This window comes from Pseudomyrmex gracilis, unplaced genomic scaffold (assembly GCF_002006095.1).
Source record: "Pseudomyrmex gracilis isolate BER0280 unplaced genomic scaffold, ASM200609v1 scaffold_1042, whole genome shotgun sequence".
In the NCBI taxonomy this organism is placed as follows: domain Eukaryota; kingdom Metazoa; phylum Arthropoda; class Insecta; order Hymenoptera; family Formicidae; genus Pseudomyrmex; species Pseudomyrmex gracilis.
The window spans coordinates 15,673-31,824 of NW_018021626.1; the positions used below are offsets into that span (position 1 = coordinate 15,673).

The window sequence follows — 16,152 nt, forward strand, 5'->3', positions numbered from 1 at the left end:
TCGGTATTATTGGTAACCGCGTCGGTATGTGTCATCGGTAACCGTGCCGGTACATATGGATTAAATCTCGGGTCGCTGGCGCGTGCTAGTAGGAGGCAGCCGGAGGAGAACTACTTCTCCTCACGGCGCACGATATGGTGCTCCGCACTGTACGTACACACGTTACGCATTCTTGATGCGCGATCACGGTCGCGATCAGGAAGAGAAACGCGTATTCGCGAATAATATATCGTCGGTGTTTGAAGATCGCAGCTGTGCGATCTGGAATTTAAGGTGTCGGTCGGTCCAGCTAGAAAACGGAGACGTTGGTTCTGCTCTGAATTTGAGGATTTATTTTTATCTTCGCCATCAGCAAGTTAGACCGCAACACGTGGCTTAGGCGGATTTCAGTTCGCGTGTGATTTGCCGAGAATTTTCGGACAAAAAGACGGGATTATACAGGCGTTATCGACGGGACAAAACAAACATTTTTGGCGCGACAACTCGTTTCGCGCCACCTGTTATCGTCGCTCTTCTCGCTCTTGTGTATTGTCTCGATTTTTCTTTCGCGCGTATTTCTCTCTCGTCTTTTCTCGTCTTTGTTATTCGAAGAAGTTCGATAAACATACCCGAGTCGAAATTTAGCGTCATTGAACCTCAATTTTTGAAAAAAGGAAATTTCGGACGCGTATAGCAGCGTCAAAGTAGCATCTACTTTTTTTCTTACTCCTACTTTGAGTCTATCAGAGCCTATTTTGAGCCTATCAGAGCCTGCAACGCGCAGTCTGATCTGAGAATTGAACCCTACTTTAAAACGTTAGCAGGAAAAAAAGGAAATTTCGGACGTATAGCAGCGTCAAAGTAGGATCTACTTTCTCTCTTACTCCTACGTAAAAAAAGAAGAATTGAGGTTCAATGTAGACGCTAAATTTCGACTCGGATATTGATGTCGATAAAAAAAAACTGTACAAATCGTCTCATTTTTTTGTCGAGCACTTTGTTTAAATATCTCGCTGTTATATTCTCTGTTTGTTATCTCTGTTCGTTCGTTCTTCGCGTAGAGAGAAAGTGACATTCTTGTAAAAAAAACGCGCGTAAAAAAATGGCGGATGTGATGAGAGCTGTCTCGCCGATTTCACCGGTTCGTCTGGCGACGATTCGACGTCACGCGCAGTGGGAGAAATACGTTAGTAAGTATTGTATTATTGTCGAAAAACTTTTTTGGCGCGCACTACCACGTAACACTCAATCCGCCAATCTCTTCAAACGCACGTCAATCTTTGTTAACACTAGATATACCAGCTATTTAAATATACCTATTAAAAAATACAAAAAATATATTTGTTACGAATATATATAAAGTAACATTTTATAAGTTCATAAAATGTATTCTCTACTTATAGCTACAAAAGTCATAACGTCATTTCGGAAAGCAAATGTTACATGCAGTAAAAATTTTGAATCGAAATTGCACGACCAGTCAAAATGACTGGTCTGGTAAATCTAGTGTTAAATTTCATCTCGATGTTAGTTTCCATTATTTTACTATGTCGAATAACAAATTGCAAAATCATTTGTTGTTTGAAAAAGCTCATATATCTCTTACATCTTTAGAACATTACGTAATTATTGCGCAAAAATAAAATTATATCGTCAAGAAATAAGATTTAAACAAGTTTGGTTTTTTTTTTTTTAAATAATCTTTTCATATGTATATAATATTTTTTCATTTTTTATTTTGTTGCATAATCTTGTTCTCTTCGAACTTGTTGTCCGAAACGTCACCGAACGGCCGAGATCAGAAGTTTCATACGAGCGATGTAAATCGACCAGGAATTTATATTGCGGCAATAAGGAGAAGTGGGTGCTGTTAACGTCACCGTCTTCCTATTTTCCTTCACGGCAAAGACATTTACCCAAGAGAGAGACGGGCGCGTACGCACGTTTTCGCACGCACGCACGCACGCACGCACGCACTACATGTCGCGCGCAATATCGATGTCCGACTTGCGGTATGAATCAGACGTGGAAAATAGACCTCGATAAGCTCTCGGCGGGCTCCGTGCCAATGGTTGAAGTCCCATTCAGACGATGATTGCTCAACCCACTCTCGCGTGAGGAGCAAAAAGGATTGCATTAGTGCGGCGCAAAAAACGTGCAAATGCGCGCGGAGAGAAACGCGGTGAATCCATTAGAAAAAAACGTACCTAGCGTACTCAGGTTTTTGTTTTCGAAAAAACGCGTTGTCACGAAGGAAGAACAAAATTCGACTATGATGTAACAAAAGAATGTTCTCTTTCTTCGAACCTTTAACTCTTTGCACTCGAGAGGTGACTCTCACTCACCGCATGATTTGATGCCGCAACTCGAGAGAGCAACTTATTTATCTTCGTAAAGGTGTAAAGATACACAAAATCGTCACTTCCTACGTATAATTACATGAGTGTCACATATGGGATTTTCAGTTTATTGCATATTAACACTCAGAAAGTCATGTTCTTTGTGGTCACCAAGTATTAAAAAAAAAAATTCATAAGTATGGTAAAAATTTAAAACCGAAAGATCCCTTTAACTAGGGAAACTATATGAAGCTTCAAACTTTTAAACTGCTCTCCTCTAAAATTTGCGAGTTTTTGGAGTTACGGGATTATATACGTAGGGAGTGACGAAATGTTAAAATATAAAAGTTTTACATTAATTTGTATGTGTAATCATTTTAAGTTAGAGGTATAAGAAATTCACCAAAAAAAAAAACGTCTGCGAAAAACGTCTCGAGTTGCTGGTTCGTCCGCGCGAAAAAGGTCTCGAGTGCAATTCCCGAGTCGAAATTTAGCGTCTACATTGAACCTCAATTTTTCTTTTTTTATATAAGAGTAAGAGAGAGAGTAGATCCTACTTTGACGCTGCTATACGTCCGAAATTTCCTTTTTTCCTGCTAAAGTTTTAAAGCAGGGTTCAATTCTCAGATCAGACTGTGCATTGCAGGCTCTGATAGGCTCAAAGTAGGAGTAAGAAAAAAAGTAGATGCTACTTTGACGCTGCTATACGTCCGAAATTTTCTTTTTTCACAAATTGAGGTTTAATGTAGACGCTAAATTTCGACTCGGGAAGAGTTAAATAGATTTAACGTTATATCACGAAGCTATGGTGTTTCGCGCGCGCGTGCAATATCGACTTCCCCGTAATCAGTCACGTATCGTGGAATGTGAGAGACTCGCTTATATAGGCGAGCTCGTTTTTCTTCGGAACAAACCGTATAGCTTCCGTCCCAACATGTCAGAAGAAGGCCCCACTACCGTATTGCGCTCTCACATTGCTCTTTTATACTCTTTCCTCCTCTGTCCAGCCGGAGAGCTTCGCTCCTTCCTCCAGCAGGCTCTCGCGATGTATCGTTTCTTTCCCGCGTATACTTCAATGACAAACCAGTACCGTTCCGTCGTCGACCGTTCGCGCACGCCGCTTCGCTCGCGCGCTTCGCGTCATTTAAACACGTGCCGTTTTGTTCATTTGCGTGCGAATAATTATTCGCAGTTTCCTCCGCGCGTGAAAAAAAAAAAAAAAACAACTTTAACCCGGGATTTTTATTCGCGGGGGCAGCGAAAAAAACGCGAGTCGTTAGAGGTGATACGAGAATAATCGTTGCGAACAACGACGAAGTTTATTTTCTCAATGACTTGCGCGCGCTGACGGTTATTAGAGAGCTCGCTGTTGATTCGTTTCATCAGCGACGTCGTTTTTTTTTTTTTTTTTTTTATCTACGTAATCTTCCACGTTCCATAGTGCAAATGACACGAAAATAACGACGGATAATAAATATACTCGCTTTCTATTGATTATTTTAATACACGTTCTTTTTTTTTTTTTTGTTAACAATATTTGTGATACAACGTCATGTGTCGATACGATATTCAGAGATAAATAGAGGAGATTAACGTGCTTGACAAACTTCGAATTTCTTATCAGCGCCAGTCTTTTAACTCGATCCAACAAACACGACAGTGTGTTCGTTTCATTCTTCTTTTCACTTTTCGTCTCGGTGAATCATTAGCTGTGCAATATTTTTCTCACAAAATTAACGAAAGGAAGAGTTTTTCCAATAAATTTTTAATTACGTGTGACTTCGTTTTTTTTTTTTACACAACAGTTTTATTTGCCGAGACGAAATTTATTCGGAAAGGAGCGATCGTCATCAAAAAATCGTCCTTCGCCTGAAGCCGTTCGCGGATTTCGTTCGTCGATTGTGAAATTTTCTCCGCGGGCGTCGCGCAATTTTGCGAACCCGAAACTCTCGGCTCGAAACCCGCACCCGTCTCTCGCGGGGTTCAACGTTCCTGAAATAGTGGGTGTGTCGTGTTTACCGGGCGATGGAGACGACGCGGTGCGCGCAAGTATCCGAAGAGGAGAACCTGTACCAGGTGTACAATCACGAGAAAGCGACCAGTAACCTCGTTACTCTCGGTAAATGCACATTTCTCTCTTATCGCGGATGCCGAAATAGACGAACCGGACTCTGTCGAGTTTACATGAAAAAAAAAAAACTTTGTGTAATTGCGTCGTGGAAACAAAAGTGTTTTTTAAATTTGCATTTTTGTTTCTTCGATGTTGTTTCGCCGATGATATTCCTTGCCGGTGAAAACGGCAAATTTTCTTGACAATAAATAAATTGCGAACGTGTGTTGCGACAATCACGCGCTTGTCCCAAGGACACGCGACAGTCACGATGGCGTCATCGTGAAACAATGTCGTGACATCTTCTTTTTTTTTACGCACACTCCAGCACAAAATTGAATAATACACACAGCGACTTATATATTTGCGCGAGATATGTGTGATTTTCTATTTCGCGCAACAATTGCTGTCTCGCTAAAAACTTGTTGCGTTTAAAACACACAAAAAAAAAAGTGAAATCACATCGCTACCGCATAAACTAATTTGCCAACATCTTCTGACACGTGATAAAATTAATTTTGGTGCAACTCGAATTGTCAAGTTCTTTGTTCATAAGAAAATTAAAATTCTCCCGATTCGCGTTGTTTAAACGTTTCGTCGAGAGAGTTGCGTATGAGGAACAACAAACCGATTGAATGGAATTTTTCGACGTGTCTTTCAGACGCGCTGCTGGCGGACTTGCAGAACACCGTGTCGTCGGAAGGAAGTCACATCGGCGGCAATGCGACACCCGGTTACGGATCGCTGAACGGAGCACGCACCCACACGGTTAACGCGTACAGATCCTACGACAGTCGAACTTCACCACTGCCGCCGCAATCGGTAAGTCGTTCTTCTTTCTCAAAAAAAAAACTGGAACACACACTAATTGGCCTGCAACGACGCGCCTATTTGGATAATTAGTTTTAAGATCTAAAATTAGATTTCGCACAAATGTCGAGTCGAATCGTCGCAATGAAATATATTAAGAAAATAGTAGGGTACCAACTTTGCGCAACTCAACAACAATATTTGTGTAAATTGCGTAAGGAAATGTTTGTTTATGTAACAAATAAAATTAGACATATATTATTTCGTCAAAATGTGATCTGAGAAAACGATTTGAATAAAATGAAATGCGCGCAACGGAACGTTTATGATAATTTATCGACGAGGCAAAATTCAAAACGATGTGAACTTCGCTAAAGTTTCACGTGAATTGCCAGATGGAGCCAAGGTGCAAGTGAAGTCTCCTCGTTCGGGATCGATCGATTTTAAACGTCGCGATGATGCGCGTTCCATAAAAACGCAAATCATACCGCACCAAATTGACATTAGCGCCAGAAATACTCGACGTATATATCTTTATATTTCGAATATTATATTATAAAATAAAAAGATATTTAAAAAAATTAGTTGTTTTTACGATAATAATCAGAAAAACTCACACTTTCGCAAAGAACTATTAAAGTATCAAATATATTTATTTCGTGCGTTATTTGTTTTTTATGTTCGTGAGTTTAACATATTTTACCGTATAGAAATTATTCGGGGTTTGTTCAGAATTAACGTTTTGGCATCAACACGTGTTTTGCGATTCCAGTTCACAAAACGTCTCGAAATAGAGCAATCTGTCGTCATGGTCGCAAAAGCATGACACAAGGAATATAAATCCGTAAATAAACTCCTTCGTCTATGGATAATTGTCGATACGATATGTCTGACGAGATATAATGTCTCATCGACATCTGTTATCTCGCAGTTCGAGATTATGAACGGATTAATAACGTTACACGTTTTAAAAAACAAATTTATAAAATTGCAGAAATTGTTAATTCTAATAAATTTGCCTATATCTTTAAAATAGTTTTTTTTTATGTAAAAAGAAAATATCTTACACATCAATTTGAGGAAACAATTATCATAACTTTATTTTACAAATGTATAATTTTTAACATTTTCAATATTGTTTAATTTGTGTGTACGACACTGATTTTGTTTATTAAGATTTAAATTTTTTTAAGTACTTAAAAATTCTTCCAATCGCGCATATGTTGTCAAGCATATACACGAGTCAATATATGAGCGTACATACACTGAGAAAAAAATACTATTAACTCAACCAAATGCGTTTAGTTGAGTTTCAGTTTGTTATCTGAAATATCTTGTTTTTTTAATTCAAGCACGTGGTAATAAAGATAACAAATTCGTATAAGTTGAATTAACAATATCGGTAATGAACATATTTAATTCACTAAACCATGAATTGTTTTGTCAAACATAAGTTGTGATAATTTCAAATAAAAGATACTGTTAAAAAAGATGAAATAGGCAATTCTCATTTACTTCAATTGAATATAATCTGAATTTCTTTGTACCAAGTATTTCATCTAATCAAACTGCTTATTTTTATAAGCAGACAAAATATTGTGTTGTCCTATTGTGTTGTACATTCAAAGTTACCTGTATTTAAAACAAATTATAATTTTGTTAAAACAACTATAAATTGTCTCTCGGTATAATCTAATTATTATATCTATTGAAACATGATATCTTCTTACATTAATCAATATTTTCATTGACAGCCCGTGACCGCTGCATATAGTTGAATCAAATACTACTTTTGTTACTTCAACAACGTTTTTTTTTCAGTGTACGAGCACGGTTGAATTCGTGTTTAGACGCAAAGTTGTTCACAAAAAAAATACTTAAGTCAACACACAATTTGCATTAACTGTAAGACTAAAATTCTCGGTTATAGTAATTTATAGTTCTCTTCCAATCTTATCCAGTTTTCTTACATTAATTATCGGTTATTTTGAAAAAAAAAAAAAAAAAAAAAAAGTTTCAGAATCATAAACCCACTGACGGAAATAACTGTGACGCAACGGCGGTGGCCCAAAATTAGAATCAATATCGTGTCTAAAATTGACTGCTCCGAAGCATCACTGAAGTCGCAACGTGTGTATTCGCACAGTACACGCGAATCGAGTGTTTAAAAATCGAAAGCTCGAGTCTCTCGAGTTAATTTCGTATTCTTTATTTTGTCTGGAGATCGAGACGACATACGCAAAAAAAAAATGCGCGCTTAAAGTACACACAAAAATGATTTTGCGCTCGATCTGTATTTTGCAATATGTGCGCGTGCAAAGTCATTAAATAAACTCTAATAGATATTTGAGCGAAAATGTTCGTCGCGTTCTCATACGATCGCAGAGAGAGAGAGAGAGAGTGAAGATCGATAGGATGTAAAACGTGCGCGGTGTCTATAGATATAAAAGCTAGAAATACGTTTCTTGCATATAGCAACGTGGTTTACATACTCGAAGAACATTTTCCACAGACTACATCAAAGAGGCTTGTGTTGTAACAGAAAGTGCGTTTGTCGCGCGCGTTTCCGGGTGTTTCGCGAGTAACACCTGTTACGTTTCCCTGCCGGTTTTATTGATCCGAGACTAAGTCTAGGAAAACGCGATCTCTATTATTCATGTTTCTCGACGTCGGTGGTTGCACGTGAAAATTTACAACTTGATCGCGCATATACACGCGACCGCGAGCAATGCGCACTGGTCGCGTACGATGTCGATTTTTCTGTAAAAAAAATTTTTTCTGAAAAAAAAGCAATCCTGCAAATTGTTCGAAAAACGCCATTATAATTATCATTAATTTTTTGAAAAAAAAAACCACATTGGAACCGGAAGAATCACTTCGTCATGTTATATTAAAAATATTTTTATACATTTCTATTTTTTATACATGTACGGAATTTGTTAAATAAATTCTGTATAAATCATTTAAGTGTTTTGTTACGCCACGTCGCGAATTCTTAATTGAGGTCACGACGTTCGGAATTGCAATCACGAAGAAGAAGAATTATATTGGCGCGTTTTGTCGTTCAACAATGACCAAGTGAATTTATCTCTTCTCTCTATCGCGCTCAACGATTTCGCGCACAAAGTTCGGTAACGCGCGAAGTAAAGGCAGAAACGCGCGCGTATTCTCTGAGAATTAAACCCGATATATTTCACGAGCCACGACAGTCAGGACCGCCACTGCCGTCAGCTGTCCTCTCCCGTGTTCAATAAATCGCGTCGTTCGGCATTACTCTTCGCGGAACGTGTCTTTATGGCATCGATCTGTCATCGGGTTTTGCGGCGCGGTCGCGTCATTTTCGGATGTGGATCACGATCGCGCGCGCGCGCGATCGGAATTTGCGCGCGCCCGAGATATCTATTTTCACGAAACTCTAACTGGGTGAATGTCACCGTCTTGGTTGTTCGTAATTATAAGTTGCAATTTTATTAAGGTGCGTTCAGACAACTCAACAGTTGCACAACGTGGTTGAGAGATAATCACTTCTGATCATACTTTTGGAACCGCATCAGATTTTGAAGAATAGTCCTATCGTAAGTGATGATCTATCAACCGTTGAGTTGTCTGAACGCGCACCCCATACAGACAACTTTTCACCTCTCTCTTTCGCAACTGTGTTGCGAGCAAATTAATTTTCGACTCCCGTATATTGTTTGTAGCGCGATATTGTTTTTAAAACGCGATATCAATTAACGTTTCCGGCTACGCGAAGTGTCAACGATGTAATAATGTTTTTTTTTTTTTTTTTTTTTACCGAATTACCGTCCAGTGCCAAAGTCGGCGCACCGAAGGTCGCGGCTATTAAAAAGCTTTCCCTTTCACGCACCGATTTAGCTTTGTGCGCGCGGATTTCCAGACGTACCGTTTGTGCAGCTGCGAGCTCCCGTTGCGTAAACTCTCCGTCGAGATGCTATAACAACAACACGAGCACGTGAGCGCGACGAATTGAGAGTCTACGTGAATGCGAAATACGCGCAAGATGTGTGTCCGACTAATAAAATTCTCAATTACATAAATAAAACGACTTCTGTCTTATTTGACGGAGAAAATGCTGAAAAACTTGCACCGAAAAAATTATATTCTCTTAAGTAGAAGATTTTATACTTAAAAAATCTTCTTAAATATTTTAGATGATATTCTTCTGAAATTAAGAATATATTCTTTATTTAAGAATATAGTCTTTTTCGATAGTGAGATATACAGGGTGTCCCAGAATTGCCGTACAATCGCTCGTAGGCAGGTAGAAGGAGTAAAATTGAGCCGAATAGTCCTGAACCATTTTTTTCTATTATTTATAATAAATGAGTAATTATTGAGTAAATCAGGCCAATCAGCGCAGACCTTTAACCAGACGCACGTCAGTGAGCCGCGCGCCTGGTGTGTGTGAGCGCTCACTGACGTGTGCCTGGCTAAAGGTCTGCGCTGATTGGCCTGATTTACTCAATAATTACTCCTTTATTATAAATAATAGAAAAAAATGGTTCAGGACTATTCGACTCAGTTTTACTCCTTTTACCTGCCTACGAGAGATTGTACGGCAATTCTGGGACACCTTGTATATGTTTTTCTATAGAGGCCTTTTATATTCTAATCAGTATATATTCTTATCAATATTACTATTTAGATGATTTTCCTCTTAAAATAAGAAACTCTTCTTGGCGCCTATTTTAGTATAAAATATACTCAAAGTAAGTGGGATATCCTCAAAACAAGAATATAATTTTTTCGGTGTGAGGACGTGTTATAATTTGTCAAAGAAAAAAAATGTGCGCAATGAGAATATTTGTCATTATTCGAGTGATCACAAAATTTAATCGAAAATTAAACGAGAGTGGAAAACGAAGCGAATTTTTCAAAATCACAACATCGCAAAAAGTTTCGATCAAATTGAGACTAAAAATTGATGGTTGAATCGTGTTAAAAAAAAATTTATTTACGAAGAAATAAATTATCGCGCTATAAACTGGCGCGACTGGGCGGGGGTGGGCTTTAACCCTCGGGGAACACACCTATTTTTTCAATCAAGAAGAACAATCTGGGTCAATTTGACCCTGTCCACTTTTTGAGATGCTACCATTTAAAACGCACTTATCCGATTGGCTTGAAAAAATTTTCGGATATATTTTGAACAGTTTGGAATATGCCTATAAAGGTTTTAAAGTGTCGTTAACATTATTAACATTGTAAAAAAAATATGTTACAAAAAAGCAAAATTGAAGCAAAATATTTTTTGATCAAAGTCGACGTGCAGGGTCAAATTGACCCAGTGTGTTCTCCGAAGGGTTAAACTAAACGCGTAAGGGGTTGCACGCGAGGATACAAGTAGTATAGTACTTCTTCGCGGTTAATAGTGATGTCGCCATCGAAATTTGCCGCTAAGCGCCGATATGTCTTGCTGACACGTTACCACTGGTTTACCGCAGGATATTTTTAGGCCGACAACTCAGCGTATAACCTAGTTTCCATCCAGCAGGATGCTCCGCGATACTGTTTTATTGCAGGAAAAAAAAAAAAATGGTCGCGTGAGAAAGAGAGAGAGAGAGAAAATTTGACAATAAATCCGACCGCTTCTATTTGCCTTCCAGAAATTCGGCTGCTATTCGTCTATTATTTTTGGATGTTGTTTTGAAAGAGTATCATTCTGATTTTTTACGTTTGCAACGCGCTATTATCCGATTCCTCGCTCATTCGAAGACTCTTGTTTTGAGAGGTTTTCAATTTGCGATTACGAGCGGAGTTGTTGCGACGCCCCGGCCATCGATTAACGTTGACGTCAAAAGCAGCATTAAATTTAATTTCGGTAAACAAGACGCGATGTCGTGCGAGACATTGATTTCGTAATTGGAACAAGTTTCGACGTGAATATACTTGCGAGAAGAGATGTGTGTAAGTACGTAATATTTATTTCGCACATCACTTTGCGTATTTTTGAACATTTATTAATTTTCCGCGGAAAAAAAAAGGAACGCGCGCCATCGCTACACCGAAAAAATTATATTCTTGTAAGTAGAAGATTTTATACTTAAAAAATCTTAAAGATTTTGGATGATATTCTTCTGAAATTAAGAATATATTCTTAATATTAATATATATAGTGAGATATATATATGTTTTTCTATAGAGAGATTTTTATATTCTAATCAGTATATATTCTTAACAATATTACTATTTAGAGGATTTTCCTCTTAAAATAAGAAACTCTTCTTGGCGCCTTTTTTAATATAAAATATACTTAAAATAAGTGGGATATCGTCAAAACAAGAATAAAATTTTTTTGGTGTATCGTATTTTTTTTGGGATATTTTGCGGCTGAAATTGCGATGGTCGTATTAAAAACGCGCGTCTTCCGTCTTCCGTTGTTCTGAAGCGACGAACGTTTCACACGCGACGCATAATGATTCCTCGTGACATCATGTTTCTAAATAATAATGTGCACTTTGCGGAAACTTGGCAGATCATCACTTTTTGTCGCTTAACAAGCCAAAAGCGTTTGGGAGGGGGGGGGGGACGCATAAAATCGCGCAGCTGTTGTTCGCGAGTCACCGCGGACCATTCATCCGGAAAAAAACCCGAGCGTTAATTTTTTTTTCTAACCGCTTTCGCGCGATTTGTCCGTTCCTTAAATATCATATTTATGTAACCACATTGCGTTACATTGTTTCTTACGATCTGAAATCGACGCAGCATGTACAAATCGATATGTAGAATAATATAAAAATTCAATTAATAAAAATTAAATCTTTGTTGAATTTTCCTTTTCAGAAAAAAAAAAATTTCAAAATGCTTGCGAAATTGACGAGAAGACGAGATTATTGTGTAATAACATTTTTACAAAGGAGAGCTTGCGGAACTAATTTAATTATTGTTAACGTAATTAACTATAAGCGGCTTTCCTAAATGTTGTAGCCTACTTATCAAAACCGCGAGGCGATAGAAGAGACCATCAGTAAAACCGGAAGCGCGTCCTACCCTCAGGCCGGCACCGGGAGCAAAATGCCCTCCCTCAATAATAATCTTTCCGAACTGGACACCCTTCTGCAAGACCTCAGCAACGCGCGCTATAACGCCCACTACCAAGATAGAGGTTCGCCTTTTGTTTAAATGTTGTTTTTGTTTATTTCTTTTCCCATGTATACTTTCAGCAAGTCAATCTCTGGTCAATCTCTGCTTCTCTTCAAATTTCTTCGACGATATTTTCAACTCGAGCGCTAAAACAAGTTTTCTCAGTTACAAACAGAAGAAATAAAGATACTCTCGGGAACAAGATCTCGACGAAGATCGCAGACGGAGAGTTAATGATGTCTTGATGATTATAGACAGCCGCGTGTCCGCCGCAGGAATAAACGGGGGTGCGACCAGTCCTACGCTCCGTTCCCCAAGTAGTATGTCGACCTCTCGACCAACTGTCGATTCGTTACTCGAAGAACTAAGCACCGCCGTGCCTAACGGGTGAGCTTTCTGTATATGTGTGCCGCATATTAATCCATAAGCAGCGTGTAAAAACTGTAACAAGTGCGAGTGTAAGCTTCCAAATGTGCTTGTCTATCGCTCTCGATAACTTTTAGGATTCGTTTTTACGTCAAGCAAAACGTTGAAACTGATTCAAAAAAACGAAAGAAAGATGAATAAGTTTTTAATTTCGCTGAGGTAATTCACTCGGTAAAAACGTACAGTTGTCCCTCAAACAGAGACTACCCAGCCGACGGAAAGGTGAGAGTCACCATACAGGAGACGTCCACGGAGATACAGCCGGTCTATGACGGTTATCCCTCCAGCCAGCACGGCTCGCTTAACCGAAGTGAGGTTCAGAGAAGCTATCCTAACGGTCATACCGCGAGTAACGCTACCAAGGAGCTGGACGACCTAATGGCTTCGCTTTCCGAATTCAAGGTACATCGTCTAACTCACGTAACAACACATATTGCGCCATATCCTGTTCATTTTAAAATACCACCAACGATTTTGAGAGAGAGATTCTACATATGTGTATACGCACATATGTTGATGAAACAACAAATACAAGATTGTTGTCGTCTGTACGTCGCGCGACGAGAATTATCGCAGATATCGGAAAACACCGGAACCTTAAATCCACACTCCTGCCCATTCTTGGCTCTTCGCGTTACGAAAATAACCGCCTCTCGCCAACACGGTGCGGAACGAAGAAGATCGTCGTCGCCGCCGCCGCCGCCGCCGCGATTCCTCGGCGGCGTTACTGTTTCTCTCCTTTTCTTCCGTATCGCCGATTTTCCACACGCGCGCGCGGGGAGGACGAAGAAAACGAGAGAAGTTACGAAGGTGGGGCACCCAGCGAGATGATCCGCTAAACAGCCGGAGCTTTCGGCCAGTCTGCAAGCTCGCCCGTAGCGATCGACATCTTCTCTACACTTGTCTACATCTACTTTCGTGGGTCTTCCTTTTGGATATTCCTCTTCATTCAAACTTCATTCGCGCCTTGACTTCTCCCGACCCGACTTCTCTTTCATCTTACCTGTCAGTTCCCGACCTTGAACAAATTTCTCCCATACACCCTGACATACTTTTCGCACGTACACACACATACACGCACATAAACGTACACACGTGCACACCTACATACACCGCTCATTTGAATTTCGCGAGGAACCATTACCATCGTTTGAGGACTTCAGTCAGTGACAAGTGTAATTTTCGGTTTCCCAAGAACTTGAAACCGGTCGAACTTGAAGAGCCGAGAATATTATTTTTTTTTTACTGCTCTTTTCTTCTGTGATGTTTACTATCCTTCAGTAATCTAGGATTGTAAACATTACAGAAAAAGAGAATATTTTTTAAATTTTTTATTTTTATTTTAACAAGAGGGAATCGAAGCGTTTCTTAGCCTCCGTTTCTTGGGCAGAGAGAGTTGCCACTTAGATTTGCACACTCGATCCTACGTTCCGCGTGTTGTTACAGATCAACAGCGGCACTCATCAGCATCAGACGGTGACCGATTCTCCGTACGCGAAGCCCAACAAGGCCACCAAGAGCTCGCAGAGCCCGCTGCCCGGTGCCGAGGGCACGCAGACTCGCGTCCATATTACCGAGACTCATACGACTCATCTGTATCAGTCGGGAGAGAACCAGCCAATCAAACAGAATCAGTTAGATTCTATGCTCGGCAACCTTCACGCCGACATGAGTCGCCAAGGTGTCAACACAACGCAAAAGGGATGCTGCAGTGCCTGCGAGAAACCCATCGTGGGACAGGTAGTAATCTGCGTCAGCTGCTTGTCATCTGATTGACTTCTGAGAATCTTAAAGAAAAACGTCTTAGAGATATCTTTTTTCTTTGACTCGTTGTTGCTACACAGGTGATCACGGCTTTGGGCAAGACGTGGCATCCGGAACACTTCACGTGCACCCACTGCAACCAGGAGCTTGGCACGCGGAATTTCTTCGAGCGGGAGGGCCACCCTTACTGCGAGACGGACTATCATAACTTGTTCTCGCCTCGTTGCGCTTATTGCAACGGACCCATTCTCGATGTAAGGGTCCTCCGAAGTGTTCGTCCTCGTTGACTTTGAGGGAAAAGAGTATAAGTCAACAAAAACATATACATGTGAATGACAAATAAACTATTTGTGTCTTCTCTCTTCTGTTTTTTTTTTTTTTTTCAGTGAGAAATATCATTAACTTGAAGTTTTCATTTCAATTAAATTTCTGTTCGACTTGTACTCTTTTTCTGGGTATATTGATTATGTATTTATTCGCAGATGCAAAAGAATTGGGTTTTTTTTTTTTTTTTTTTTTTTCAGAAATGCGTGACGGCTCTGGAAAAGACTTGGCACACGGAGCACTTCTTCTGCGCCCAGTGTGGCAAGCAGTTCGGCGAGGAAGGCTTCCACGAACGGGACGGCAAGCCGTATTGCCGCGAGGATTATTTTGATATGTTCGCCCCAAAATGCGGCGGTTGCAATCGAGCCATTATGGAGAATTATATATCCGCGCTTAATAGCCAGTGGCATCCGGACTGCTTCGTCTGCAGGGTAGGTGCCGAGTTGGAAAGACTCGCCGATCTCCAACGCTAAGTTTCTTTTTTCAGCAAATTTCAGGATCGTCGAATTTCTGTTTTTTTGTTTTTTTTTTTATTTACTTGTGTGTAATCTTAAAATTTCCAAAAACTACGGAAAAAATTAGCACACAAAAAACGCTACTTCAGACGTTCTAAAGTCTAACAATTGCAGGATTGCAAGAAGCCGGTTTCCGGAAAGTCCTTCTATGCCATGGAGGGACAGCCGGTGTGTCCCAAATGTGTTGGAGTAGACGATGACGAGGAAGAGGAGGACGCGTAAAGACGTTGTCGTCGTCGTCGTCGTCGTATAGCAATTTTTTCATGTCAAAATTTCCAAAATGTCTGTTACTTGTTGTTCAGTCATCCTCTCGTACGAGTATGTTGCCCCCCCCGTATGCCCTTTGGCTCTATGAAATGCGGAGCCAGCCCCCCTCTTCCCTTCGTCCTTTCACAGGTGATTTAGATGGCGCTCAAAGAAACCAAAGCTGAAAAGATCGACTGCGAATCGTCGTTGCTTCAATTCCGCATCGCACATAGATACATCACAAACACGCACACACACAAATACACACTTTGCGCAAGAGCAAAATACTCACGGCAAAGTTCAAAATTCGAGTGTTAGCTGCTTTCGTTTTTTTTTTCAAGCTCAACGTTGCGTCGAGGACAATAGAAAAATTTCTGTTAAGCTTCGCGAATATTATTGTATGCAAAAAAAAGTAAAGAAATATAAAAATCCCCAACCTCCTAAAAAAAAAAAAAAAAAAAAAAAAAAAAAAAAAAAAAAAAAAAAAAACAAAAAAAAAAAACACATGACACTTAAGAGTCGGCTGGTTCGTGTA

At 39.7% G+C, this 16,152-nt stretch overlaps 1 protein-coding gene across 7 annotated transcripts in view; it reads left to right on the top strand.

Annotated features, from left to right (window-relative positions):
- LOC109861794 (leupaxin) overlaps nucleotides 1–16,152 on the top strand; it is a 29,802-nt gene that overhangs the window by 10,963 nt on the left and 2,687 nt on the right. For 2 of the 7 annotated variants that reach the window (XM_020441607.1, XM_020441604.1), the window contains 7 exons: nucleotides 5,090–5,250; nucleotides 12,187–12,364; nucleotides 12,597–12,729; nucleotides 12,969–13,170; nucleotides 14,215–14,508; nucleotides 14,613–14,786; nucleotides 15,057–15,287. In XM_020441607.1, coding sequence (XP_020297196.1) covers nucleotides 5,090–5,250; nucleotides 12,187–12,364; nucleotides 12,597–12,729; nucleotides 12,969–13,170; nucleotides 14,215–14,508; nucleotides 14,613–14,786; nucleotides 15,057–15,287 — 1,373 coding nt within the window. Of the gene's footprint in view, nucleotides 1–961; nucleotides 1,170–3,405; nucleotides 4,438–5,089; nucleotides 5,251–12,186; nucleotides 12,365–12,596; nucleotides 12,730–12,968; nucleotides 13,171–14,214; nucleotides 14,509–14,612; nucleotides 14,787–15,056; nucleotides 15,288–15,485; nucleotides 15,590–16,152 lie in introns of those variants that run through there. The other 5 variants (XM_020441603.1, XM_020441608.1, XM_020441605.1 and 2 more) reach the window with 5 other exon arrangements.